Source organism: Dipodomys ordii, unplaced genomic scaffold, assembly GCF_000151885.1.
Source record: "Dipodomys ordii isolate 6190 unplaced genomic scaffold, Dord_2.0 Scaffold1, whole genome shotgun sequence".
In the NCBI taxonomy this organism is placed as follows: Eukaryota; Metazoa; Chordata; class Mammalia; order Rodentia; family Heteromyidae; genus Dipodomys; species Dipodomys ordii.
The window spans coordinates 52,806,706-52,833,396 of NW_012267217.1; the positions used below are offsets into that span (position 1 = coordinate 52,806,706).

Genomic DNA, 26,691 nt, shown 5'->3' on the forward strand with positions numbered 1-26,691 from the left:
CAGTAACAGAAAACAAAATGTGTATGTGTGTGTATGTACATATACACACAGAGAAGAGCACCCAGGAAGGCGCTTGCATGGGACTCACCATGGCCTGGTGTTCAGGTGCTAGGAAGGCTGGAGCTGCAGAGACCGGCTGTTCTGGCTGGTTCAGAAGTTGGCTATCAGTTCCTCGAGGGGAGGTGCTGCTTGAGATCTGAGTTTCTCCTGAAACCGGAAAGATCAAGAAAAGATAGGGGGAAATGGCCTTATCCTACCAGGAAGACATTAGCATTTACCAGGCATGCAGAGAAAGGCCAAACTCTGGCATGAATATATTAACAGACAAGAGTAACACAAATAGTTCTAGATGAATTTTGGAAAGCTGTTTCTATGAAGATTCACCAGGCCCACTTTCAGCAGAAAGGATGAGAATTTCCTTGACTTAAAAGAGGCCAACTGTTCCTCTACACATTCTCTGATACCTGTTGGTAGAGGGATTAATCTTGCACTGACTCTCACTAACCCCTAAGAACCTAGGCTAGTGCCACAGGCCACATCCATTGACTGAGTGCTTGAAATGTGGCTAGAACACATGCGAGAATAAATTTTCTATTTTACTTCAATTTTATTTATTCAATTAAATTTCAGGGGTAGGGTGGGTGAGAGATTAAATTCTGGGCGTGGAACATGCCAGGCAAGTGCTCTATCACTTGAGCTAGGTCCCTAGCCCTTAATTCTTATTAGTTTAATTAATAATGTGGCTAACGCTTCATATATTGGACAGCACAAACCTAGAGCTTAACTCTAATCCCATGCAGATCAGGTATGTCTGGAGCTACTCACCAGTGCCTTGAAACTTCTGTGCTGCTTGGACCTCTTGTTTGGTGACTGCTACATACAAACTCTGAAGATTCGTGACAAATGGCTTTCCATCACCAAGGCTACATGCCTCTGGTAATTTCTATAGAGGAGAAGAAATACTATCTTTGGTCTGTCTAGCCAGAGAAAAGGAATCTGATATCATTCTACTGTCAGAACTGCTATCAACCCATAATGCAGCTAGATTCACTATTGGTCACCCACACCCAAACCTGCAGGCACCATGTAAAAACTTCTGAGGGCCTTGGGTCATAAGTCAAGTGGTAGATCGCCTGCCTAGAAAGTGCATGGCCCTGAGTTCAACCCCAAGTACACCAAAAATAAAGATTTCCTGGGTGGTACCTTCAAAAAGGCAACTCCAGACATCATCTATTTCTACTTCCTCCACTCAGTATATTATGTTTTCACATGAATTCTTCACAGGTCTCTGGACTCTTCCTTCACCCCTGCCTCCTCAAAGAGAGGGCTTCTCTGAAGGTTGTTGTAAAGAATCATCTTCCTTAAGTGTCTCTGAGTTGTACAGTTTATTTACTTTTTTTTTTTTGTCGGTAGTGGGGCTTGAACTCTGGGCCTTGGCACTGTCCTTGAGCTCTTCAGCTCAAGGCAAGCACTGTACCACTTGAGCCACATGGTTTTCTGGTGGTTAATTGGAGGTAAGAGTCTCATGGACTTTCCTGCCCAGGCTGGCTTTGAACTATCATCCTCAGATCTTAGCCTCTCGAGTAGCTAGGATTACAGGCGTGAGCCACAGGTGCTTGGCTTTCTTTCTTTCCTTCCTTCCTTCTTTCCTTCTTTCTTTCTTTCTTTCTTTCTTTCTTTCTTTCTTTCTTTCTTTCTTTCTTTCTTTCTTTCTTTCTTTCTTTCTTTCTTTCTTTCTTTCCATAGCGTCTGGCAGTGTAGCAAGGAGGGCCTCCAACTCATTATATAGCTCACACTGGCCTTGAACTCACAATCTTCCTTCAGCTTCCAAAGTGTTGGAATTACAGGTATATCCCACTTCAAAAAAAACTAACCTATCTTCCTTGCTTCCCTCTTCCCCCCCCCCCCCCGCCACAGGGACTGAATCTAAGGTCTTGACAGCAAATGCTTTACCACTGACCTACATTCCAAGCCCTGTAAATCTTATTATTTTAATCGTTTACTTTCACACCAGAGAGAGAAAAAAGATGAAACCAGAACAGGCAGACTGGGAGCAACACAGGAACAACAGACTAAGAAACAAGACAAAATTATGGAGATGGGAAATAAAGTCAACAAAACTTCTGAAGCCTATTGCAATTTTATATTCTCTACTGCAGTCCCCTAGTGCTTTTCCAGTAATCTCTGCCTCCTTAATAGGTGAGATAGTTTCCCAAAGGGAGTGATTGTTATGGTGGGGTAGTGCTGGGGTTTGAACTTAGCGCCTCACATTTGCTCTACCACTTCAGTTATGCTCACAACTTGTCTTGCCTTAGTTTATTTTTCAGATATGGTCTCTTACCAGTCCAGGGCTGGCTACAGAGATTCGCCTACCTCTGCCTCATTGTGTAGCTGGAATTACAGATATGTGTCCCCAGAGCCAACTTTTATTTATGGCAGAACTGAGGTTTAAGTTCAGGGCCTCTGTTTGCTAAGCTAGTGTCTACAGCTGAACCATGAATCCAGGCCTGTTTTGCACTTTTTTCTTCAGGATATGTTCTCACTTTCCATCCTTTCTGCCTGGGCCTGCACAGGAACCAAGATCCGCCTCCTACAGGCTTCCTGTAGTTGCTAGGATCACAGGCACATGCCACCACATCCAGCTTCCCTTTTGGGATGAACTCTGAAGACTTTTCTGTTGGTCTGGCTTCAAATCACCATCTTTCTGTTTTCACCTTCCTATGTAGTTAAGGATTATAGATATGAGCCATTCGTGCCTGGTCTACCTTGAATTTTGAAACAGGGTTTCACATACTTTCCTTATTTTTATTTGCATTCGGGCCTGGCTCAGAATTAAGATTCACCCATCTCTTCCTCCTGGGATTTTAGACATGAGAGATTGTGTGTAGCCCCCCAAACAAAAATTGCTTTTTTGCAGTATTGGGTTTGAACTCAGGGCCTGGAAACCATACTCCCAGTTCCCAAAATTGTTTTTTGTTTATTTATTTATTTTTGGGTCTGGTAGTGGGGCCTGAACTCTGGGCTTGGGTGCTGTTCCTCAGCTCTTCAGCTCAAGGCTAGCACTCTACCACTTGAGCCACAGCACCACTTCCAGCTTTTTTCTTTTTGCTTATGTGGAGCTGAGGAATCGAACCCAGGGCCTCATGCTTGCAAGGCAAGTGCTCTACCACTGAGTCACCTTCCCAGCCCCAAAATTGTTTTTTGAGGGGTATAAAAAGTTACTCTTTATGTATAACACATATAGTACATAAATAAATTTTTTTTGGCAGTACTGGGGTTTGAACCCAGGGCCTTGAGCTTGATAAGCAAACGTTTTACCACTCAAGCTATGCTCTCAGCTCTGGTTTTTTGCTGGTTATTTGGAGATGGTGTTTAGCCACGTTATCTGCCTGGGCTGGCCTCAAATCACAATCTTCAGATCTCTGCCTCCTAAGTAACTAGGATTACAGTCATGAGCCACTGATGTCTGACTCAAATAGATTAAAAAAATTTTAATGGTTATTTTTCTCTTGTTAATTTTATGTTTATGTGATACCAAGGAGCAGGACCCAGGTCCTCATGCATGCTAGGTAAGCAGTCTACCACAAGCCACCTTCCCTGCTCCATAAAGAGATTTTTTTTTTTCGGCCGTGGGGCTTGAACTCTGGGTTTGGGTGCTGTCCCTCAGCTCTTCAGCTCAAGGCGAGCGCTCTACCACTTGAGCCGCAGCGCCACTGGTTTTTTAGTGATTTATTGGAGCTAAGAGTCTCACAGACTTTCCTGCCCGGGCTGGCTTTGAACCACTATCTTCAGATCTCAGCCTTCTGAGTAGCTAGGATTATAGGCGTGAGTCACCGGCCCCCGGCTCATAAATATATTTTTGATGTATCTGTGGCATTATAATTTCTTGAGAGGGGATAATTAGGAAAAATATTTTAAAAGGCTTTTGTTGTTGTTGTTTTTGTTGGTGGTGGGGCTTGAACTCTAGGCCTGGGCGCTGTCCCTATGCTCTTTGGCTCAAGGCAAGCGCTCTACTGCCTTCTACCCCTTGAGCCACAGTCCCACTTCCAGTTTTCTACTGGTTAATTGGAGATAAGAGTCTCACGGACTTTTCTGCCCTGGCTGGCTTTGAACCGGGATCCTCAGATCTTAGCCTCCTGAGTAGCTAGGATTACAAGTGTGAGCCACCGGTGATGGCTTAAAAGGCTTTTTAGGGAGGTAATCACAACAACAACAAAGGTTGAGAAGCACTGCTATAATCCTACTTCCTTTATTGTGGTATGCTTTGCCTAATTCTAATTTCACATACGTGGCTGAACTGAACTGAAGCAATGCCTAAAGACTGAATGAAGCAAAATAAAAATGAGATGAAAGAGTATGGTATCCAGTGGTCCTGAACCTGGCTACACTTGAGAATCCTGGAATGGGCCCAGAACTACTTCATCTGTCCCTATGTGTGCCAGCTACCATGGTTTCCTGCCAAGTAGCCAGTCCCAAGAGCATCCATGCCAGCAGCTCACATGGGAAATGATCCAAGAATGCTTGGCCCACGAGACTGGCCCCTATCTCATGTCAAGGGCACCTTTCCTGTGCTGTGAAGATATTCATCTCTGAAACCTTCTATGGGAATAAATGGAGAAGAGAAAGTGAAACAATGAAGCAGGTGCTACACCACAGTTAGGATTACAGCTATCTTTCCCTGAGTAGGGTGGTAGCTGAAGAACTTCTTCTTCTTCTTCTTCTTCTTTTTTTTTTTTTTTTGGTGCTAGTACTGGAGTTTGAACTCAGGGCCTAGGTGCTGTCCCTTAGCCTTTTCACTCAAAGCTGGTTCTCTATCACAGCTTCACTTCGAGCTTTTTGGTGACTACTTGCAGATAATAGTTTCATGGTCTTTCTTGCCCAGGCCAGCTCTGAACTATGATTCTCAGATCTGAGTCTCCTAAGTAGCTAGGATTAGAGGCATGAGCTATCAGCGCCCAGCCTTGAAGAACCTGTTCATCTCCAGGAAATAAAACATTCATTTCTATTCCAATCCTATCTCCATAAAACCTGTCCTCAGGCTTGGACTTTCTTTTTCTTACAATGTTACATCAGGTTTCAGTGAGGCTTGGACTTTCACTGGAAACCACAGACAATGAATCAGGAGCCTGGAGTCTAAACTTTGCCTCTAACAGTAATCACGAAATGAATGATCATACCAGGCATCTTGGGCAACACTCCCTGTGGAATGACTTGAAATAGGGAAGGAAAGTAATTTATCAAGCTATGCCACTTCTGCCCTACCTCACTTTCCTTCCAAGGTTCTGCTCTTGAATCCCCCAGCTACCTCCTATTCCAGTAGGCAGAGGGCCCTGGCCCTGCTTTCCTTCTTTCAGCTTCTAGGACCTCTCCTCCTGGTGCCCACATAGCCTCTGGCAGTCATTCATACTCAGCTTGGTAGGCACTGTACATTCTGTACAAGGAGGCTAGGTAGAATCTAGGCAGTCTAGGGTCATTGCCTCCTGCCCTTTCTATAGAACTAAACAGACTCATAAATTTTCCAGGCTGATCTTTACCCAGCTCATGTGTTTAACCTCAAAACGAAGTGCCAGAAGTGAAAGGCCATGAAAGCCAGTGCTGTCCTGGACCTAAGTCCAAATCTAGAATCTTATCTTAGCCCTTCTTGTATCTGTCCCTGTCTCAGAGATCTGGTCCTTCAGTTGCTGCCAAAGGTTATCCTACCCATGTATCTATTCTCAGAAAAGTACTAGAACAGAATATCATTGCTGAATTCCAGGCTAAGTTCCAGGCACTGTCCTAAGTATTTTAAATAATAACCCATTTTTGTCTTATTATTGTTTCCTTGATATCCAGAATAACCCCTTGATAGAGGCTCAATAACTATTTATGAATGACTGAAAATGGTAGGCACTAGTAATGGTTCCATTTGGCTGAGGTAGTTAGTCACAACTCATAAGTGGTAAAGCAGGATTAGAACTTAGGCAATCTGGCTTCAAAATTCACACTCAAGGCTGGTACTCTACCACTTGAGCCATAGCTCAACTTCCAAATTTTTGATGGTTAATTGGAGTTAAGAGTCCCACAAACTTTTCTGTTCAGGCTGGCTTCAAACCTCCATCCTCAGATCTCAGCCTTCTGAATAGTTAGGATTACAGGTGTGAGCCTCTATTGTTGAGTTTAAACAGTAGAATTTTAATTGAAACAGTAATCCAGCCCTTTCTAAGATCACAGCCCACAATCTCTTATATCATCGTTTATCTGTCATTCCTTAGGTGAGAAGAAAACAGTGAGCAGATAAAAGGTAGGCTTAGACAAGAACACTTAGGGACTGAGAGGTCACACCCATAGTGCCCATTCCAGTCACCCTCTAGCATCACTGATTTCTTAGGAATCATCTCAGAATATGCTGGTTGCTAGTGGCTCATGCCTGTAACCCTAGCTACTCAAGAGGGTAAGATCTGAAGTTCAAAACCAATGGTGGCAGGAAATGTCCATGACACTCTTATCTCCAATTAACCAGCAAAAAGTGGGAAGAAGAGGTGTGGTTCATGTGGTAGAGCTTCAAGTTGTCTTAAGAAAGTCAAGCAAGAGCATGAGGCCCTAAATTCCAGCTTCAGTACTGACACAAAAGAAAGGAAGAGAGGAGAAGAGGGAGAAAGGGAGAGAAAAAGGAAGGAGGGGAAGATGGGAGGGAGGGGAGCATAGTGAGGAGGAGGCTTGAGCTTGGGGAGGGGAAACAGTAGGTCCCAGAACAGGACAATAGCAGCAGTAAGGTGGGGCATTCTGTAGAGATCAAAGTGAGAATGCTGGAGTCAGGACTAAGCAAAGCAAATAATGTCCCCTGCTATAAGTATGCCTGAGCCAGGAGCACAGTGTACCAGCCACAAAGCTGGTCGCTGCCCAAAGTAGGAGGGGAAAAATGTCAGGTTAGCCTACTAAGTAACCTGTTCATCTGATTAGCTTGGAGTCAATTCTAGCTTGATGAAACATAATTGGGGTTTTCTTTTTCTTTTTGCTGGTCTTGAGGCTTGCACTCAGGTCATGGGCACTCTCCCAGAGCTTTTGTGCACAAGACTAGCCCTTCACCACTTGAGCCATAGCTCTACTTCTGACTTTTTGGTAGTTAACTGAAGATAACAATCTCATGGACTTTTCTGCCCAAGCTGGTTTTGAGCCACAACCCTCAGCTCTCAGCCTCCTGAGTTGTTAGGATTACAGGTGTGAGCCATCAGCACCTAACTAGCACCCAGCTAGCAATTGGGATTTTCACATAACAGGCACCATAGGACTGTGGGCAGACCTCTGAACAGGTCTGAGTCAAGATAAAAAATAAGACTTCTACTTCTGAGAATTCATATTGTATGCAGGAGCTAGGCAAATATGCATTGTTCAGCTTTGTTTTTCGAATGATTTGTTGTCACATAAATATAAACAAAGGGTGCCGGGAATCCTTGAGAGAAGCAATGAACTCCAACTGAGTGAGAGTCCTGAGAAAAGGTTCACAAGTGGGGACATCAAGGTTAGCCTGGCTAAGTTAGTCTGAGTGTGGTGGAAGGCTGTGAGGCCCAGAGGTGTGAAAAGACAGGATATGGATACATCTCATGGGGAGTGCACTAGAAGGCTAAGTCCACATCCACCAAATTGCAAAAGACTGTGTTTTCTGAATTAATTAAGGTTATGCCCATGGGAACTTCCTTGTGTTTCACAAAGTGACTTTCTCTACTATGTAACTGCCAAAGCTTCCTTGGCTCCAAACTAATATTGAAGCAACGGTGAGGGCTCAGAAGCTGCCGGTAGGTTTCCCTTTTTAGATTCTTGGCTATCTTTACTTAAACTCTTAGCACGTCTTCACAACAGACTTCTAGTACTACGACTTTTCAGTAATCAAACTCCCCTCTCTCCAAGAGCTACTTTATTTTCCAGAGACAATTCACTAGGACCCCAGCTCCTGCTTACAAACCATATCAGAAGTTTTAAGAAAACTAGAGTTACAGAAATCCTACAGGGCCTTTTATTCCCCTTCTTGTCCCTGTTGCAGGCCATCTTAGTTCCTAAGCCCAAAGCTCCCTCTTTTGTGGTAATTCTCATCTTCAACAAATCTAAAACCCACACCCAGTGGTACAGAAATTCTAAGACTCCCAGAGGATTTGTTGGCAAGATCCCAGTGGCCACTTTTAACCAAATATATACAGTCTGCTCCTCTTTGCCTCCCCCTTCTTTCCTCTGAGACTGAAAAAAAAAAAAAAACTTTTAGAACCCTTACAACCCTGATATTCAGCTCACCATAGTAGTACAGGCCTGATTCTGAGGATGGGTTTAACAGACAGGAGGTCAAGGGAAAGCAACCTAACTGGACCTCTCTAGCATCCGCCTTTGAGCAGGGCACTAGCCTCAGAAATTGGCATAGCCCCAAGGCCCTGGCACTGACTGTCATAGTATCACAAATGCCAAAGAAGGGCCCCCAGCACGTGATCTCCCCAAGGGTAAAAAGTCCTCTCTTCCCTCTTGCAAACTGGCAAACTGCTGGTTTGGATACAAACTTTCCTCCCTCACTTTAGGGAATCAGTCTAATGTTTATCATTAGCTTTTCTTAGGAATAAGAAAGAAAGCACTAGAAAACTCTTCTCAGAAGGCCTCGATTGCCAAAGGGTTTGCCAAACAAAATAGGGTGATAAATGATTTAGGAAGAGGACTGTAATGAGGGATCTTCAAGAAACATGACTCCCTCCCTGCCAATCTAGTCAAGTGAACAAATATTTACTATCTACTATCGTGTTCAGGACTATGGAGATGCTGAGGAATAGTGCAGTGAAGAAAGGAGATAAAAATAAGCAGAGATCAATAACAACAACACAGCTAATAAAAATTTATACTCTGCCAGATGGTGCAGAGGGAGAGAAGGATCAACACAGGTCCTTTTGAGGCAGGAATTGATGCAGGAATGTGCAAACAGAGGTCAAAGAGGGCCCTACCAAGAAGGTGACCTTTCAAAAAGGCATAAAGGCTGAAGCATCTTCAAGCTGATTGATTAGTAAGGCAGATGATACAAAAAGAATGATCTAGAGTCGGGCGCTGGTGGCTCATGCCTGTAATCCTAGCTACTCAGGAGGCTGAGATCTGAGGATCGTGGTTCAAAGCCAGCCTGGGCAGGAGAGACCGTGAGACTCCTATCTCCAATAAACCACCAGAAAACCGGAAGTGGCCCTGTAGCTCAAGTGGTAGAGTGCTCGCCTTGAGCTGAAGAGCTGAGGGACAGTGCCCAGGCCCAGAGTTCAAGCCCCACGACCGACAAAAAAAAAAAAAAAGAATGATCTAGAAACCTAAAAGGTAACCCCTACATGAAAGGACAATCAGAAATACCCCTAGACCCATAACAGACAGCTTCAACAGCCAAAGGGGGAATTAGAACAAAAGGTGAGCACAATACCTGGGGAAAGTGTAAGGTCTAAAAAGAGAAAGCCCAAAGTGGTTTCTTACTCAAAGAGAAAAAAGCAACACCAACCAGGAACTAGGAAAGAGGTTTTGCTGTTGTCGTTTTTCATTTTTCATTTTGGCAGTGTTGGGAATCAAACCTATGTCTTTGTACAAGCTAAAAAAGCACTCTACTTCTGAGCTGTATCCCCAACTGAAATAAGTTGTTGTTTTGTTTTGTTTTTTGTCAGTCGTGGGCCTGAACTCTGGGCCTGGGCACTGTCCCTCAGCTCTTCAGCTCAAGGCTAGCACTCTACCACTTGAGCCACAGCGCCACTTCCAGCTTTTTCTGCTTATGTGGTGCTGAGAAATTGAACCCAGGGCCTCATGCATGCAAGGCAAGCGCTCAACCACTGAGCCACCTTCCCAGCCCCTGAAATAAATTCTTTTTTGGGGGGAGAGGGGGGTCTGGTCGTGGGGCCTGAACTCTGGGCCTGGGCACTGTCCCTCAGCTCTTCAGCTCAAGGCTAGCACTCTACCACTTGAGCCACAGCGCCACTTCCGGCTTTTTTCTTTTTGCTTATGTGGTGCTAAGGAATCGAACCCAGGGCCTCAGGCATGCAAGGCAAGCACTCTACCACTGAGCCACCTTCCTAGCCCCCTGAAATAAATTCTTAAGGAGGAGAAAGGACCTGGATTTATACCTATGATACTCTATTTGCTAGCGATGACACTTTAGGAGAGTTACTATATTTATTTAATGTTTAATTTTGAGAGAGGGAAGGAGAGAAGGGATGGGTGAGAAGGAAAAGAGAAGTGAGAGAGGAAGACTGATTGGAACAATGTCTATACCACAGACTTTTCTTGCCTAGCCCCGCTCCTATGGCAAGTTGACTCAAGATAAAGAACATAGAGAAACAAGGGCCTGGTGCCATTATTGTCTCCACTAGTATCCAAAGCATGGGTTCTCCAAACAATTCAATGACTAGTTAGGGCCTAGATCAGGGAGATAGTCACAGAAACTTAGCTGTAACACGAGCTGTTTACCTCCCACCATCACGTGAGCCTACTCCACAGTCTCCAGCAGAGACCAAGATGGTATGGTTTCTGTATCACAAGGGCCTGGGTTAAATCCTGGCTTCGTCAGTTCCCAACTGTGTTCTTTGTTGTTGGTCGGTCGAGGGGCTTGAACTCTGGGCCTGGGCGCTGTCCCTCGGCTCTTCAGCTCAAGGCTAGTGCTCTACCACTTGAGCCACAGTGCCACTTCTGGCTTTTTCTGCTTATGTGGTGCTGAGGAATGGAACCCAGGGCCTCATGTATGCAAGGCAAGCGCTCTACCACTGAGCCACCTTCCCAGTCCCCTAACTGTGCTCTTTTAACCTGGGTTCCCTCACCTGAAAAATGAAGGGAACAGCATCTACTTGGGGGCACTGGTGGGAGGATTCCACAAGGTAACATTGTGAGGGGCATCTGTTCAGTCCGTGTTTTGTCTTCTCACCTGCTACATCGGCTTCTCAAAGATTACCTTTACTCTCCCACTTCTCAGGACCTGCCCAAGAGGCCAGGGTTTCACCCATATTCCCTTCTTTTTCTCTTGGCTTCCATCCTTGGGAAAAATCATGGAGGGTAAACTAGCTTTCTCTCCAAAAGTATACAACTTGCTCCCCATAAGATTTCAGCAGAAGTCCTCATGAAACCCAACTTAACTCCAACAGTGCTTCAAGGGGAAACCCCCACTCCCTGCTTCCTAATGTGGCCATGAAAAGCTACATCACTCTCACTTTTCTGTTGTTGTTTTTGTTGTTGTGCTGGTCCTGAGGCTTAAACTCAAGGTTTGAGTGCTGCCCATGATATTTTTGGCTCAAATCTAGTACTCTACCAGGTAAGCCTCAGCTCTATTTAGGCTTTTTTTGGTTGTTAATTAGAGATAAAAGAGTCTCACAGACTTTCTTGCCTAGGCTGGCTTGAACTGAGATCCTCAGATCTCAGCCTCCTGAGTGGCTAGGATACAGGCATGAGCCATTGGTACCTGCCTCTCACTCCCACTTTTAAGTAATATATGCTCGGTAAAGACTATTTGGGAAATAGAAGAACATGACCTGCAGGAACTACCCAAAGAGTTAATGGCCGAATAATTTTAGATGGGACTAAACACGGATTCCTCAGAATCTGAGAGGAAAAAAATTAGCAAGGAAAACAGTACTGATGTGGTGGTGATGTGCACATTTCATAAGACTGTATTTCTTCTCATTCCAAATCCTTCCTCAGTAGTTCATCTGGATGAGCAGTTTCTGAGTTTCAGGCAAGATCCAACCCTGAGGGGGTCTCCCTGTTTTGTCCTCCACAGAATAGCCTTCTATCAGCTCACTGATGAGAAGCCTTGGTGATCCGGGAGAGATCACAGTATCCTAACTTCACAAGCCACACTGCCCTTGAAGGTCTACATGCAGAATCCATGAGACAGCTGCTACTGCTCTGTTTGGTCTGATTTAACTTTGTTTGGGTCTGTAGCTGTTACAAGGCCTTCCCTGACCATTTTGCCCTGTTGCTGCTGACCTCCATGATTAGCCTCTGGCTCTTGAGCATCCACCCAGCCCTGAGCTAGAAGGAAAAACAACCCAGAGAGGCCTGAACATTATCTTGTGTTTAGGAACCTTACAAATTAATTATAGTGTAGGGACCTTGCAAATTATTTAACTTACAGTGCACTTTGCCCCTCTCCCTTTTAAAACAAGGTGGGGGAATGGAGGGGTGCACGCCCTCTCCATGCAGGCATGCATCTGTGCAGGCTGGTGAAGCTCCCAGACCACCATCTCTGTGACCTCCCTTCAAAGCAGGATAATTCTGCCATCTTGCTCTTCTCCCATAGTGCTGAAAATGCAACGGGGGTTCAAACAGAAGAGTTCAAAATGGCTTGACATATAGTCCACATCCAACTTACAGCCAATATCAATATTGATTCTTAAGATTAATTTTTAAATGTTTTCTATATTCAAGATATTAGGCTAAGTAAGCATTTCAGTACATTATTCAATTAACCTCCATAGTTACCTTATTGACCAGGCACTACAATAACTCATATATATGTATACATGTGTATATATCTATCTATCTATCTATCTATATAACATATATATATACATGTGAATGTGTGTGTGTGTGTGTGTGTGTGTGTGTGTATGAAAGAGAGCGAAGGCTCAGAGAATTAGGTAGTGGACCAAGGTCACAGCAGAATGAGAAATGGAAGATTCAGGAAAAGCTAGATGTGGGTCACGCATATGTATAATTCTAGCTACTACTGAGATCCTAGCTATTCTAGGATCTCAGGAGGCTGAGATCCTAGGATCAGGTTGGCAGCCAATGTGGGCAGGAAAGTGTGTGAGACTTTTTTTTTTAAAATGCTATTATAAAAGTGATGTACAAAGGGATTACAACTACATGAGTCAGGTAATAAACTCATTTCCTTTTGTATAGTGGTTTCCCTTCTTTACCCTCTCCTAGTCCCCTCATGTCTCCACCCACAATCTGTGTTCTGTGAAACCCTTATCTCCAATAAACTATCAAAAGCAAGAAGTAGAGCTGTGGCTCAGTGGTAGAGTGCTAGCCCTGAGCAAAGGAAGCTCAGAGACAGTGCCTAGGTCCTGAGTTTAAGTTCCCAGTAAGAGCACCAAAAACAAAAAGAAGAGGAAAGAAGAAAGAAGAAGGAGGAGGAGGAGGAAGGAAGGAAGGAAGAGAAAGAAAAGGAAGAAGGGGAGGAGGAGGAGGAAGGAAGAGGGAAAAGGGGAAAGGGAAGGGGAAGAGGAGGAAGAAGAGGAAGGGGAAAAGGAAGAGAAAGAGGAAGAAGAGGAACAGGAAGAAGTAGGAGGAGGAAGAGAGGAAGGAGGAAGAGGAGGAGGAAGGAGAAGGGTAAGGAGGAAGGAGAAGGAAGGAGGAGGAGGAGGAAGAAGAAGAAGAAGATTAAGAAGAAGAAGAAGACAATTACAACAATGACAACAACAACTTCATAACTATGACCCAGGAAAGTAAACTGCAGACCTGGACTTGAACATCCCTTCGAACCAACCAATCACACACCCATTTTTCCTTCCTCTTGGCCCCAGAAGGAGGCTGGTGCCTGTTCTGGGGTCTAGTGGTACTAGAAGCTAGCTCCTTTTTAATGGCTCCAATGGCCCAAGAGATTGAGGGAGAGAGAAAACAAAATGCCTTTTTGAGGAGAACCTTACTTAACCCCTGTGTAGCCTCCAAAGGATCAGAAAATCCAAGACATGACTGGTACTAGGAGGCTCTAGACTCTGAATCTCCTTTTTCAACGAAGCCCAGCCCCTCAGAGTCGCTGCAGGAAGGCCCCTCCGCTCTGCCCCCAAAGAAAAATAATGGCAGAGGGAGTGGAAGTAGAGGTGGGGGTGGGGGCAGCCGCTCTCATAAGAGCCCTTTGTGGTAGCTGCTTCTGAAAGGAGGTTTTGCTAGACAAGGTGGAACTTCTCAAGGTGACAAGCAAATGGTACAGACTGAGCTGTGACCCTCTGCTCACTCCATAACCACCCCCTCCCATCTGGAGGGCCAGAGACCAAACTGTCCCGGGAGCCCCACCCAGCCCCAGCACAAACCATGGCTTTCTAGTCTGGAGAGCAACTAAGGAGCGGCAAAGGGGCTCACGGGACGAAAGTGGTTTCCTGGGGGGGACAAGTCCTCAGGGCCCCTCAGAAAGCGCAACAGCAACTCTCATTCCTTCTTTTCTCTGTTCCCAGTCCTTCCCCCAGAACAAGCAGCTCCTGTCCCTCTCGGGCTCCAGGAGGGGGTTACGGCCATCTTAGCAGGGGGACAGCTAGTCTGAACATTCGGTTAGCAACATCCTTCTCCAAAATGGAAATGAACAGTGTGGTAGAAATCATAAAGAAAAATTATCAAAAGAAGGAAGACATGCTGGCTGTGAAGGTCATGACCCCACCCTGTGCCATTAGCCCCGTACAGATTTCCCCCCTCCCCCTTTTCCTATCTTAGTGGGGAAAAGAGGGCAGGCCACTGGACCTGTAGGCAACAGATGAGTCAGATGACCCATTATAGTCTTCCCTGTAGAACCTCCCCCACCAAGGAGATTCTCTTTCACTTTGGATTACATGCTTAGCAGCTGGGAACACACAGCCGAGGTTCCCTACCCCTGGCTTCCTAGCTCACCTGCCTGCTCTCTCCCTGAGAAATCTTATTCCATCAGGTGATGCACTATTTCCTCAAATACACACACACACACACACACACACACACACACACACACACAGAGGCCTGATCTTTGTGAAGTTGGGGAGGTAAACATTTCTTAATAGGATATATAAAGAAAAGGGCTGATACACTAGATTATATTAAAATCAGAAACTCAGAAACTTGTGTTCATTGAAAGATACAGTAAGACAGCAAAAAAAAAAAAAAGGGCAGGGTATAAAATAAGAGAAAGCATTTGCAATACATAAAACCAGTTAACAGGATTGACTTCCAAAATACATGAAATAAAACCAAAACTCTTAAAAATGATTAAGAGGGACTAGGAATGTGCCTTAATTGTAGAGCGCTTGCCTAGTATGCATGAAGCCCTGGGTTCGATTCCTCAGTACCACATATACAGAAAAGGCTGGAAGTGGTGCTGTGGCTCAAGTGGTAGAGCACTAGCCTTGAGCAAAAGAAGCTCGGGGACAATGCCCAGGCCCTGAGTTCAAGGCCCAGGACTGGCCCCTCCAAAAAAAAATCATTAAGAAAAAGTAAATAACCCAGTAAAAATTGGCAACTCAGGTAACGTTGTCCAAAAAGAAATATACTCTTTATCTGACTTATATAACTATAACCCCTCTGTACATCACCTTTATAATAACAAAAAAATTAAAAATGGGCAAATATTGTAGTTATATCTAAAATCACCATTAATTATGTGAAAATATACAGGCCTCATTAGGCATGAAGAAAATTAGCCACAACAGGATACCACTATATAGTCACTATGATGTCTAAAAGGAAAATAATCACTTTGGAAAATGATTTGGTAATGATTATTAAATCTAAATATTTACATACCTATAACCTAGCCATTCCAATTCATTGTATCCATTCAAACAGAAAGAGATATGGACAAATTTTAGTATAATCCTACAATGAAATACTATACAGAAATGAAAAATCATTAAAATATTGTCATATGAATGACTTTCATAATGCTTTATTGAGTGAAAGAAATTAGACACAAAAGAAGATGCATGATATGGTTCTATTTATATGAAAGGTTAAAAAAGCAAAATTAGTGATCACATTAGAAGCCAGGACAGGTTGTGATTGTTTGACGTGGTAGATACTGGGAGGGAATAGTGAAGTGTACTGGAGTACTGGAAATTTTCCAGTTCTTAATCTGGATGTTGGTTATACAGCAATAATTCTTCAAGCTAGATCCTAATAATATTGGTATTTTCTATATGATCTTATATTTTCATTTATTTATTTTGCCAGTCCTGGGGCTTGAATTCAGGGTCTAGGCACTGTCCCTGAGCTTCTTTTGCTTAGGACCAGCCCTCTACCATTTTTTCTGAATAATTTATTGGAAATAAGCATCTCATGGACTTTTCTGCCTGGGTTGGCTTTGAACTGTGATCCTCAGATCTCAGACTTCTGAGTAACTAGGATTAAAAGTATGAGTGGCTGGGAAGGTGGCTCAGTGGTAGAGTGCTTGCCTTGCATGCCTGAGGCCCTGGGTTCGATTCCTCAGCAGCACATAGAAAACTGGAAGTGGCACTGTGGCTCAAGTGGTAGAGCACTAGCCTTGAGCTGAAGAGCTGAGGGAGAGTTCAGGCCCCACGACCGGACCCCCCCCCCCAAAAATGAGCCACCAGTACCTGGCTTGATTTAAAAAAAATTTTTTTTTTTGGTTGGTCGTGGGGCTTGAACTCTGGGCCTGGGCGCTATCCCTCAGCTCTTCAGCTCAAGGCGAGCACTCTACCGCTTAAGCCACAGCGCCACTTCCAGTTTTCTAGTGGTTTATTGGAGATAAGAGTCTCACAGACTTTCCTGCCCGGGCTGGCTTTGAACCACGATCCTCAGATCTCAGCTTCCTGAGTAGCTAGGATTACAGGCGTGAGCCACTGGCGCCCGGCTCTAAAATTTTATTAATAGAAGATAAATCACTGTAGCAAAGAGGCAGATCTTCAAAAAGTTAAACACAAGCCAGGCATAGTAGTGCATACCTGTACTCCCAGACACTTGAGAAATAGTGAAAGGAAGGTAAACAATGTGAAGCCAGCCTAGGCAAAACACAAAATAAAAACAGAAGAACTGGGAGTATAACCGAGTGGTAGAATCCCCAGTACTACAGCGAAAAGGAGAAAAAAGTTACAACAGAGTAACGATAGGACCCATATGCCCAAGAGAAGCGAAAACATGTCACTCAAAAGTGTGTACACATGGGTGGTGGACATAGCTCAGAGTATGAGGTCTTGGGTTCAATCCTCAGGGCTAAAAACAAAAATAAACAAAAACCCTCCAAGCCATGGTACACAAAATTCATAGCAGCATTCATAATAGCTGAAAAATGGAGAGAACCTAAGTGTCTATCAACAGATAAATGGGTGAACAAAAACATGGTTCATCTACTCAATGGCATATTGCTCTGTCCTAGAAAGAAATGTAGTACTGATATGTGCTCCAACTCAACTGATGGACCTTGAAAACACAATGCCAAGTGAATAAGGCCAGACACAAAGACCATATAGTATGAGGTTACATTTGTGTGCAAGTGCACAGAAACAGAAGAGATCAGTGATTTCCAGATGCTGGGGAAGAAGTGAATGGAAAATGGGCATAGCATTTCTTTTTGAGGTGACACAAATGTCCTGGGATTAGATAGTGGTTATGGTTGTGAAACCTCTGAGGTGTATACTTATGGCATACACTTACTGGTAAATTTTATGGTATGTGGATTATAGCCCAATTATTGTAAAGGATTAAAAAAATAAATTCTCTTCTCTGATTTTTCTTTGTGCATTATCCACACATTTCCCTTCCTTAGAAGCAGACCTTTGGTTTCCAAAAAGCCAGGACAAGTTTTAAAGGATGTCAACATGGCCTGTAGAGCAGACACCTGTCCAGTGACTAAGTGGCTTGAGTTAGCATGGAATGGTAGAAGACCATAGGACCTAGAATCAGACAGACTTTTTTTGTGTGTGTGCTAGTTCTGGGGCTTGAACTCAAGACCTGGGTGCTGTCCCTGAGGTTTTTTTGCTCAAGGCTAGCATTCTACCACTTGATTTACAGCTCCATTTCTGGCTCTTTAGTGGTTAAGTACAGATAAGAGTCTCACAGACTTTCTGCAGGGGCTAGCTTTGAACCACAATCCTCAGATCTCAGCCTCCTGCTGAGTAGCTAGGATAATAGGCATGAGCTACTGCACCAGACTTTTTTGTTGTTGTTGTTTTTTTTTTGCCAGTCGTGGGGCTTGAACTCAGGGCCTAGGCACTGTCCCTGAGCCTTTTGCTCAAGGCTAGTATTCTACCACTTGAACCACAGTGCCATTTCCAGTTTTTTCTGTTTATATGGTACTGAGGAATCAAACCCAGGGCTTTCTGTATGCTAGGTAAGCACTCTACCAGTAAGCCACCTTCCCAGCCCTCAGACTTAATTTTAAAGATGAACTCACTATGGGCTGGGAAGGTGGCTCAGTGGTAGAGTGCTTGCCTTGCATGCATGAGGCCCTGAGTTCAATTCCTCAGCACCACATAAGCAGAAAAAGCTGGAAGTGGTGCTGTGGCTCAAGTGGTAAAGAGCTAACCTTGAGCTGAAGAGCTAAGGGCCAGTCCCCAGGCCCAGAGTTCAGCCTCCAGGACCCACAAAAAAAAAAAATGAACTCACCACCAAGTGCCAGTGGCTTACACCTATAATCCTAACTACTCAGGAGACTCACTGAGATTAGAGGATGAAGGTTCAAAACCAGCCTGGGAAGGAAAATCTGTAAGAATATTATCTTCAATTAACCAGTCCCCTTCCATGCCCCCCCTCCCAAAAATAAAGCCAGAAATGGAGCAGTTGTTGAAGTGGTAGAGTGCTAGCCTTTAGGATAAAAGCTAAAGGACAGTGCCTAGATCCTGAGTGCAAGCCCTAAAACTAGCAAAAACAAACATACAAACAAACAAAACAAACCTCACCACATACACATTTATGATTCTGACTAAGCAACTTGCTATTCAGGAGATTGAAATCTGAGGAGAGAGGTTCAAAGTCAGCCCAGGCAGGAAAGTCCAAGAGACTTTTATCTCCAAGTAACTAAACAAAATAGACAGAAGTGGAGCTCTGGTTTGAGCACTGGCCTTGAACAAAAGAAGCTCAGGGACAGCCTCAGACCCAGGACTGGCACCAAATAAGTAAGTAAATAAATCCTATACATGAGGGCTGTCTAAAGGATGTGCTAAATAAGATAATGTAAGTAATACATTAATTTTGTGTTCTGAGAGCTCCAAGAAATCTCAACTACTTGAAGGCAATCAGAAATTTTTTTTTATTTCAGTGAAACAGTGGGATTCTTCTTTTAAATTGCTGATACTCAAATCCCAGGTCTATTATTTCATCTTTTTATGTGTGTGCCAGTATGGAGGCTTGAACTCAGGGCCTGGATTGTCCCTTAGCTGACACTCTACCATTCTGAGCCACAGCTCCACTTCTGGCTTTTGTGTGTGTGTGTGTGTGTGTGTGTATGTGTGTCTGTCTGTCTGTCTGTCTGTGTGTCCATGTGTGTGTGTGTGTGTGTCTGTCTGTCTGTCTGTCTGTGTGTCCATGTGTGTGTGTGTGTGTGTGTGCATGTGTGTGTGTGTGTGTGTGTGTGATTAATTAGAGACATGAGTTTCATGGATTTTCCTGCCCAGGCCAGCTTTGAACTGTGATCCTTCGATCTCAGCCTCCTATGTAGCTAGAATTACAGGAGTGAGAAACTGGTACCTGGTCTACTTCATCTTTTTAAGCCTTAGTTTCTCCAACTGTGTGGTAACAATTCTATCTGTATTACATAGTCATTATAATGATTAAGTGAGATAATATGTCAGGTGCTCACTATAGTCCTGGAACATAGAAAATACTCAATAAATATTAACTGTTATTCAGTCAATTACTAGACAACATTATCAAGTATGTCAGATAATGTACTGTGTCCTAAGGATAAAACAGGGTTCACTGCCCTCAAGGAGCTCATAGTCTGGTTAGGGAGTCAGACACATAAACAAACAATTGTTCTTCATAGCCAGCTACACACTGGAGCCTTTGATTCCCAGTCAAAAGCAGCAGGTCTGAGGCATTATGAAACAAAGCTGGATATGTAAGAACAGTGTGCAGTGGGGGTGGCAGCAAATGGACTAACCGTGAATCAACAGTAGACCCTTCTTTTCCCACAAATTGCCTACAAAAGTTTAGATAAATAGGCATGCAGACTTCCTTCCTGGCATTACTACTAAGTGGCTGGAGGCTGAAGGACATCTCTTTCATACCTGTCTCCACTCTTCTAGTAGCTGGTGCCTTCTCAGCTTTCAGGTCTCAGTTGAAATGTCACTTTTGGCCCTGACTCTATCTTCTACAGTATTTATTCTCAGAGCACTCTTTTTTCATCAAAACAATTATAAAAATTTCAGCTGCTGATCTGTTTACTTTTGTCCTATCTCCCACTAGGCTGTGAGCTCCTGGCACCCAGGGACCATTCACACAGCCAATATGTGATGAGGATGTACTGCCAGGCTTTGAAGTAAGTACTGGGAATTCAAGCCTTGGATAGAGACATGGACACTGCCCTCATGAAGCTTATGGTCTATACTTATGATAAAGCTGTGGAATGGATGTTTTACCCAATTCTGGCTGAGCACTCTCTTCTGACTAGCTCCAGTGAGATATGAGCCTTCGGCTGCTAATCTCTCAAGGAGTGAAAGAAAAAAAAAAAGCTAGAACTCTGGGGACATCTCAATTCCTCAGTCCTGGATGCCCATACTCACAGCCCACTGTGTAAGCTAGGATGGAGCCATTTCTTCAATTTCTTCCCTTATAAAGAACTATTCATATCAGTATACTAAAGCAAGCATGGTGAGAATCAGCCAGGGACATGCTAGCTGCAGCAGAAAATGGGGTGGAGGATGGGGGCATGGAGCAAGTCTCCTCCCTAAATTCTGTAGAGATGAAGCCTCTGAACCTGGATGTTGAACCTCTTCACTGTTAAAACTCGATGCCCTGAGATTCTGCTGCCTATAATCTAAGCTTCTTTACTAGTGAATCTAACACCACCTGAAGGACTACTTCCTGTTAAACCAGCCTGAAGTATAGGGAGGCGGAATTAGATTCTAGAAATCTACATTGCTGCAAACTCTCTGAAGACAGGCCAAGAGAACACTTTTCCAGGACTGAGAAATGCTCCAAGGATTACTGAAGAAGTTGCCTTAGCTAGTGCAGGTGCTTACAACTGTAATCCTAGTTACTTAGGAGGCAGAGGTGGGGTTGGGGTGGGGTCGAGAATTGCAATTCAAAGGCAGCCAAGGCAAAAAGAAGTTTGCAAGACTCTACCTCAATCAATGGCAGGGTGTGATGGCAGGCACCTGTTATTCCAGTTACTGAGGAAACACAATGACTAGGTGCAGTGATACCTGCCTATCATCCCCCTTCAACAGTGGAAGCAGAAGCAGAAAAGGATCACAGCCCAGGCTGCCTTGGGCATAAAGCAGGACCTACCTCAAAAATGACTAATGCAAGCCTGGCACTGGTAGCTCATGCCTGTAATCCTAGATACACAGGAGGCTGAGATCTAAGGATCATGGTTCAAAGCCAGCCACAGGGGAAAAAAAGACCGTGAAACTCTTATCTCCAATTAACCACCAGAAAACCACCAGTGGAGCTGTGGCTCAAAGTGGTAGAGTGCTAGCCTTGAGCAAAAGAGCTCAGTGACAGCATCCAGGCCCTGAGTTCAAAATTGTGAAAAAAAATGACAACGCATAAAGGGTCTGTAGTTATAGCTCAAGCATGAGGCCCTGAATTCACTTCCAGAACCACCATCTAAATAGAGATTGAGAGAGAGAAAAAGAGAAAGTTGCTTCAAATTATAAAATAAACATGCATGTGTATAAAATCAATGAATAAAATTCTTGCTTAATAACAGAAAATAATGTCCTGAAAGTTGAATCAAAGACAAAGCCCAAAGCCACAAAAGCAAACACATTTACTCACTCAAGAACCACTTAATGGGCCTTCTCTGAGCCAGACTGTGCAAAGCACAAAGAAATAAACCAACAGTTGTGGGTTCAGTAAAATCTGTTCAGTTCCATGATATAGGTCTATACACAGCCTTTTTTTTTTGAGAGAGAGAGAGAGCGAGAGAGAGAGAAACAGGAAATAGGATTATCCCTGTCAGGGATTTTCTAGCCTCACTCCCTTAGCCTGCAGTAGAGGTGAACAGAAGCAATGCCATCAGGTGGTTCTTCAGGGTGGGTGGGTCCATTAACTCATTCAACAATATACTGAGTTAAAAATAGGAAGGAAGTTCACAAGAGACAGACAACCAATAGCCCTGGTCCAAATCACTGCTGCCAATGACCTTACAGAATTAATAATGTGACTGTGAGAGAGCTGACAAGGAGAAACAGGAAGACTGATGCTTTGCAGGCAAATCTATATGACTGTGTCACAAGAAAATAAAATTCATTGGAAATCTCTGTATTTGATTTCTTAACTCAGCCCCAGGTTAGAGTACTTACCCTTAGCATTAGTCTCCAATGCTCTCTTTGAGAGTAGTAGTATGCTACTAACCTAGTCTTAGAACTTTTCTTATACTAGATACACATACTGAGCCCTTACATATTCCAGATAAATGTGTGCAGCCCATCCGTGACAGATTTATCATGGAACAGCCTCTAATGTGGAGAAAATGGGTGTGGAAGAACAGCTCTCCTAGGATTCAGGATCCTGGGGTTTATGGGGAGGAACAAAACTTTGCCATTAGAACCATAAGTAGGACTCATTCGGAACTCACTCCATTGCCTAGCTCTTTTGATAACAAATGGCATACATTTCCTACGCCAGGTTTCAAAACAACTATGGAAAAAAACTTTGTATCTGATAAATGACACAAAGGCAAGTCAAGGTGGCCATTTGGGCACTCTCTCTTCAAAAAGATGCCCGGACACACCTGTACTATGTGCCACTGATGTCCTGTTCTCTGCTAATCAGATTAAGGGTGGACACGAACTACAAGAACGTAATACCTGGACCAACTGTAGCTTTTCCATCAGGCATGTGACCCAAAAACCTCAGAATATAGATGCTTAGATCTTTTGTCTGTGCATGAATGCTTCCAAAATCTGGCAAGGATAGAAACCCTTTATAAATGTATAAAAGCAAACATAGGATTTCCAAGGGAACCAATAATTGAAATGCTGTTATTCAAATATTTTTAAAAATTGTAATATTCTGTGATAGACAATTTGCTCCAGGAAAGTTAGAATGAACTTGTGACTTAGAAATTATGTAATCACTTAATCACAATCAAAAAAAAAAAAAAGAACTTCAGGGAAGGGAGGGAGGGAAGGGATGGTAGGGGGAAAACAATGGAGGGGCTAACAATGTTCAAGAGGAAGTGTACTCATTACCTCACTCATGTAACTGTAACCCTCTGTATAGTATCTTTACAATAAAAAATAAAAAAAATTAAAAATTAAAAAAAATTGTAATATTATACTAGATGTGCTTCCAGATTAATGCAGTAATAGGAAGTAGTCCTAGGTCTAATATCTACTGTGATTTCACCTAGTAATGAACATAAACTATATTTCAAAGTTATCTGTAGGACTACAAAATGACTGTGATTTCTGCTTGTGACACAGCCATACTGTTAAGACTTGGCTTCTTGCTTACAGCTGAAGGAAATGTTAAATTTTAGTACATTTAGTAAAAATAAAGATACAATCTTCCCCATTCAATTAATGAAATCTTAAATTCTAAGCACTAATTCCCAAGCAATCTCTATAGACTCTGAGGTATATGCCCCATCCACCACAAATTCTTAACATAACAATGGTTATTTAATTAGGAAGATAGTGGAGAGCTAGAGTAGACTAGCTACAGGTCATTCCCTGAGTAGAAAGAAACTGGTTGTAGGGGGAAGAGGTAAGAAATTTTGTGCTTTTCCAGGCAGGGTCCTGAAATTGGATGCTAAGAAATCTCTCTGAGCCTTTTAGCAATTCTTTTCCTTTAAAATTCTATTAAAGGGTTGGGTAGTTGTGGCTCAGTGGTTTATGCCTGTAATCCTGGCTACTAAGGAGGCTGAGATCTGAGAATAGTAGTTCAAAGCCGGCTTAACATGAAAGTCCACAAGAGTCTTATCTATAATTAGCCACCGAAAAAAGCTGGAAGTAGAGCCGTGGCTCAAGTGGTAGAGTACCAGCCTTGAGTGAAAAGCTTAGGAACAGCATCCAGGCTCTGAGTTCAAGCCTCAGAACACACACACACACACACACACACACACACACAATTAAGGGATGCTGGGTGTTGGTGGTTCAGACCTGTATGTCTAGCTACTCAAGAGCCAGAGACCTGGAGGACTGTGGTTTGAAGCAGGTTAAGTCCTTAAGACTTTATCCACAATTAACCAGCAAATGACAGAGCTGGAGTTTAAGCCCCGGTGCTAGAACACAGACACAGACACACAGACACAGACACACACAGACACAGACACACACACACACATACACAAACCTATTAAGGGAATTTTCTTCTTTAAAGTTAATTGCTGAGATAACACTTTTTAACATTTTGTGTATTTAAACATGGATATCCCTTATCTGAGATGCTTTTTCAGATTTTGGAATATTTACATATGCATTATTAGGATATTTTAGGAATGAGACCTAAGTCTAAACACAACTTCATTATGTTTTCATATATACCTTGAATCTGTTACCTGAAGGTAGTTTTACACTATGTTTTGGTGCATCTGTATTTTAGCTATAACTCATCACAAGAGGTTGGGTGTGGAATTTCCTACTTGTGGCATCATGCCAGCATTCAAACAGTTTCATATAATGAAGCATTTCGGAGTTTGAATTTTTGATTGGGGAAAACCAAGCACTATGTCAATTCTTACGATTTCAGAGTATATACACTCTCAGCATGTAAAGCCATAGCTTCTGGTTTCTACAAACCTGTTGTAGGAGATACTAATAATACCAAACCTCAAGAGAGGACAGGATCCTGCCCTTTCTCTGTGTATAGGGCTAATGTGGGAGGCAGAGAAGTTTATCTATAGAGATGTAAAGGGTGAGAGAGAGAGAGAGAGAGGGAGGGGGAGGGAGGGAGGGAGGGAGGGAGAGAGAGAGAGAGAGAGGGAGGGGGAGGGGGAGGGAGGGAGGGAGGGAGAGAGAGAGAGAGAGAGAGAAGGGGCCAGAAGAAACAAAAGATGTCAGAACTCCTCTTAGAAAATGTAAGTTCAATAGATTTACTGTTTTATTGATGAGGGGAAAAGTACTAGAAGGATAAGCTGTGTGCTGAACATTTTATGTTTCAAAAGGAACCCAGTGTGGTCAATGCCTAAACTCCCACTGATGCAGACCGACGGCCTCTTCTGGTCAGAGGAGAACAGAATGAGCCTCAAGGATTTTCCAGCTATTCTTCATGCTATGTTATGTTTAACTCCTATATTTAGTGCCTGGGGAAAATTCAACATCATACTAGGCATTAAAGAGAACTCAGGAAAGATGGTAGTATAGGGTGAAAATAAATAGAGGTTAAATGTTATACAGGCATGTGTTAATTAACAATGAAGACATATTCTGTGCATTGTTATTTGATTTCATCATTGTGTGACATCATGGGGAATATTGACACAAACTTAGATGGCTACAACCTCACCGAGTGAAACAATCTTATAGAATCACGTCACTGAGTAATACAATTTTACGGGATCTCCATTGTATATTCAAACCATTGTTGAGAAAAATGTTTTCCAGAAAGTGACTTTACTTCAATTCAGACCTCAGATTCAGAGCATGCAAGTTATGGGTGGGTACTTGGAGAATGGGACTGGAGAAAGAAGTATAAATCTGCAGAGGGGTCAAGACAGGCCCAGATTAGGACAAATTTTTCCTAAATGGATGTGATCAGGCTTGAAGCTAAGAGCTACTTCCTGAGACTTCTGGTTCTTCAGTTCAGAATTTCTGCACCTTTGTCCTTACTTTATCAATAGTTCAAGAACTCTAAGATGCCCAGGTAATTTGTGATCTGGTACAGCACATTCCACATGGTTTTGGATCTAAGTTTACCAAGGAGGTGAGAATACTTAGCATTTCTTGATGGATACACTCTCTACAGCACTTCAGGAAGCCTTAAGCTTGGGGATGTATAATTCCCACTGAGTTCACTAACCCCCATCCTCAGGCTCACTTTGGAGGCAAAAACAGTCAGCTGACACCAGGCTGACCCTAGGCAACATAGCTGTTCCTCCAGGGTTCATCTTCAGGTGAGGGGCTAAAGGAAGGACCAAATCTAGGCTCTAGTTACAGGCATCTAGAACACCTGCTAACAATAAAACATTATCTGTCAAGGCCTTCACTCTCCACTCTACCAAAACAGAGGGATTTCAACCCCAGGGAATAACCACCTCTAACTCCACCCCAAGGCCACTAGACAGAATGTAGTGCACTGAAGAAAGGACCCAAGAAAAGACTGCTCATAAGGTGTGAGTAGCTGTGTTGGTCCCTCCCAGAAGCAGAAGGTGGGTGGAAGATAAAAGAGAAATGTGAAGGTATAATTGGAGAAAGCAGCTTTTCTCCACTCCCATTGAACCTAACTACTAAGGCAACTTTTGTAAGATCTGTGAAAGAATAAGGCAGGAAAGAGAAATAAAAGCCCACCATCACATACAAGAGTGGAGAGGCTAATGATGTAGAGGGCTAGACCAAGATGCCTGATCCAGTTTTGGGGGTGTACCTTTTACTCTGAGGTGACTAGTCATCTGCTTTACTATTAGTCTTAACTTTGAGATCTTACCTCAGAGTGCAAGGCCTCACACTTAATGGTCACTTAATGCTTCTTCCCACTTCCTCCCCCTTATAATCTAAATCTTACAGAGTTAAGGCTGTGTGTGTGTGTGTGCTTGTGTGTGTGTGTGTGTGTGTGTGTTGACAATGGCACTGGGAATTGAACTCAGGGCCCATGCTTGCATTCTATCACTTGAGCTCTTTTTGATTTAGTTTCTTTTCAGATAGGGTCTTACTTTTTCTCAAGGCCGGGCCTGGAAAAGCAATTCTTTTTTTCTTTTTTTTA

The 26,691-nt window shown here is 43.3% G+C and overlaps 1 protein-coding gene across 1 annotated transcript in view; it reads right to left on the reverse strand.

Moving 5' to 3' along the window:
• The window catches only part of Nhej1 (nonhomologous end-joining factor 1), a 102,772-nt gene that overhangs the window by 953 nt on the left and 75,128 nt on the right, over positions 1–26,691 (reverse strand). Inside the window, exons 6-7 of the mRNA XM_013031214.1 lie at positions 826–943; positions 89–207 (exon numbers count right to left, since the gene is read on the reverse strand). Of these exons, the coding sequence (XP_012886668.1) occupies positions 89–207; positions 826–943 (237 nt within the window). The remainder of the gene's footprint in view (positions 1–88; positions 208–825; positions 944–26,691) is intronic.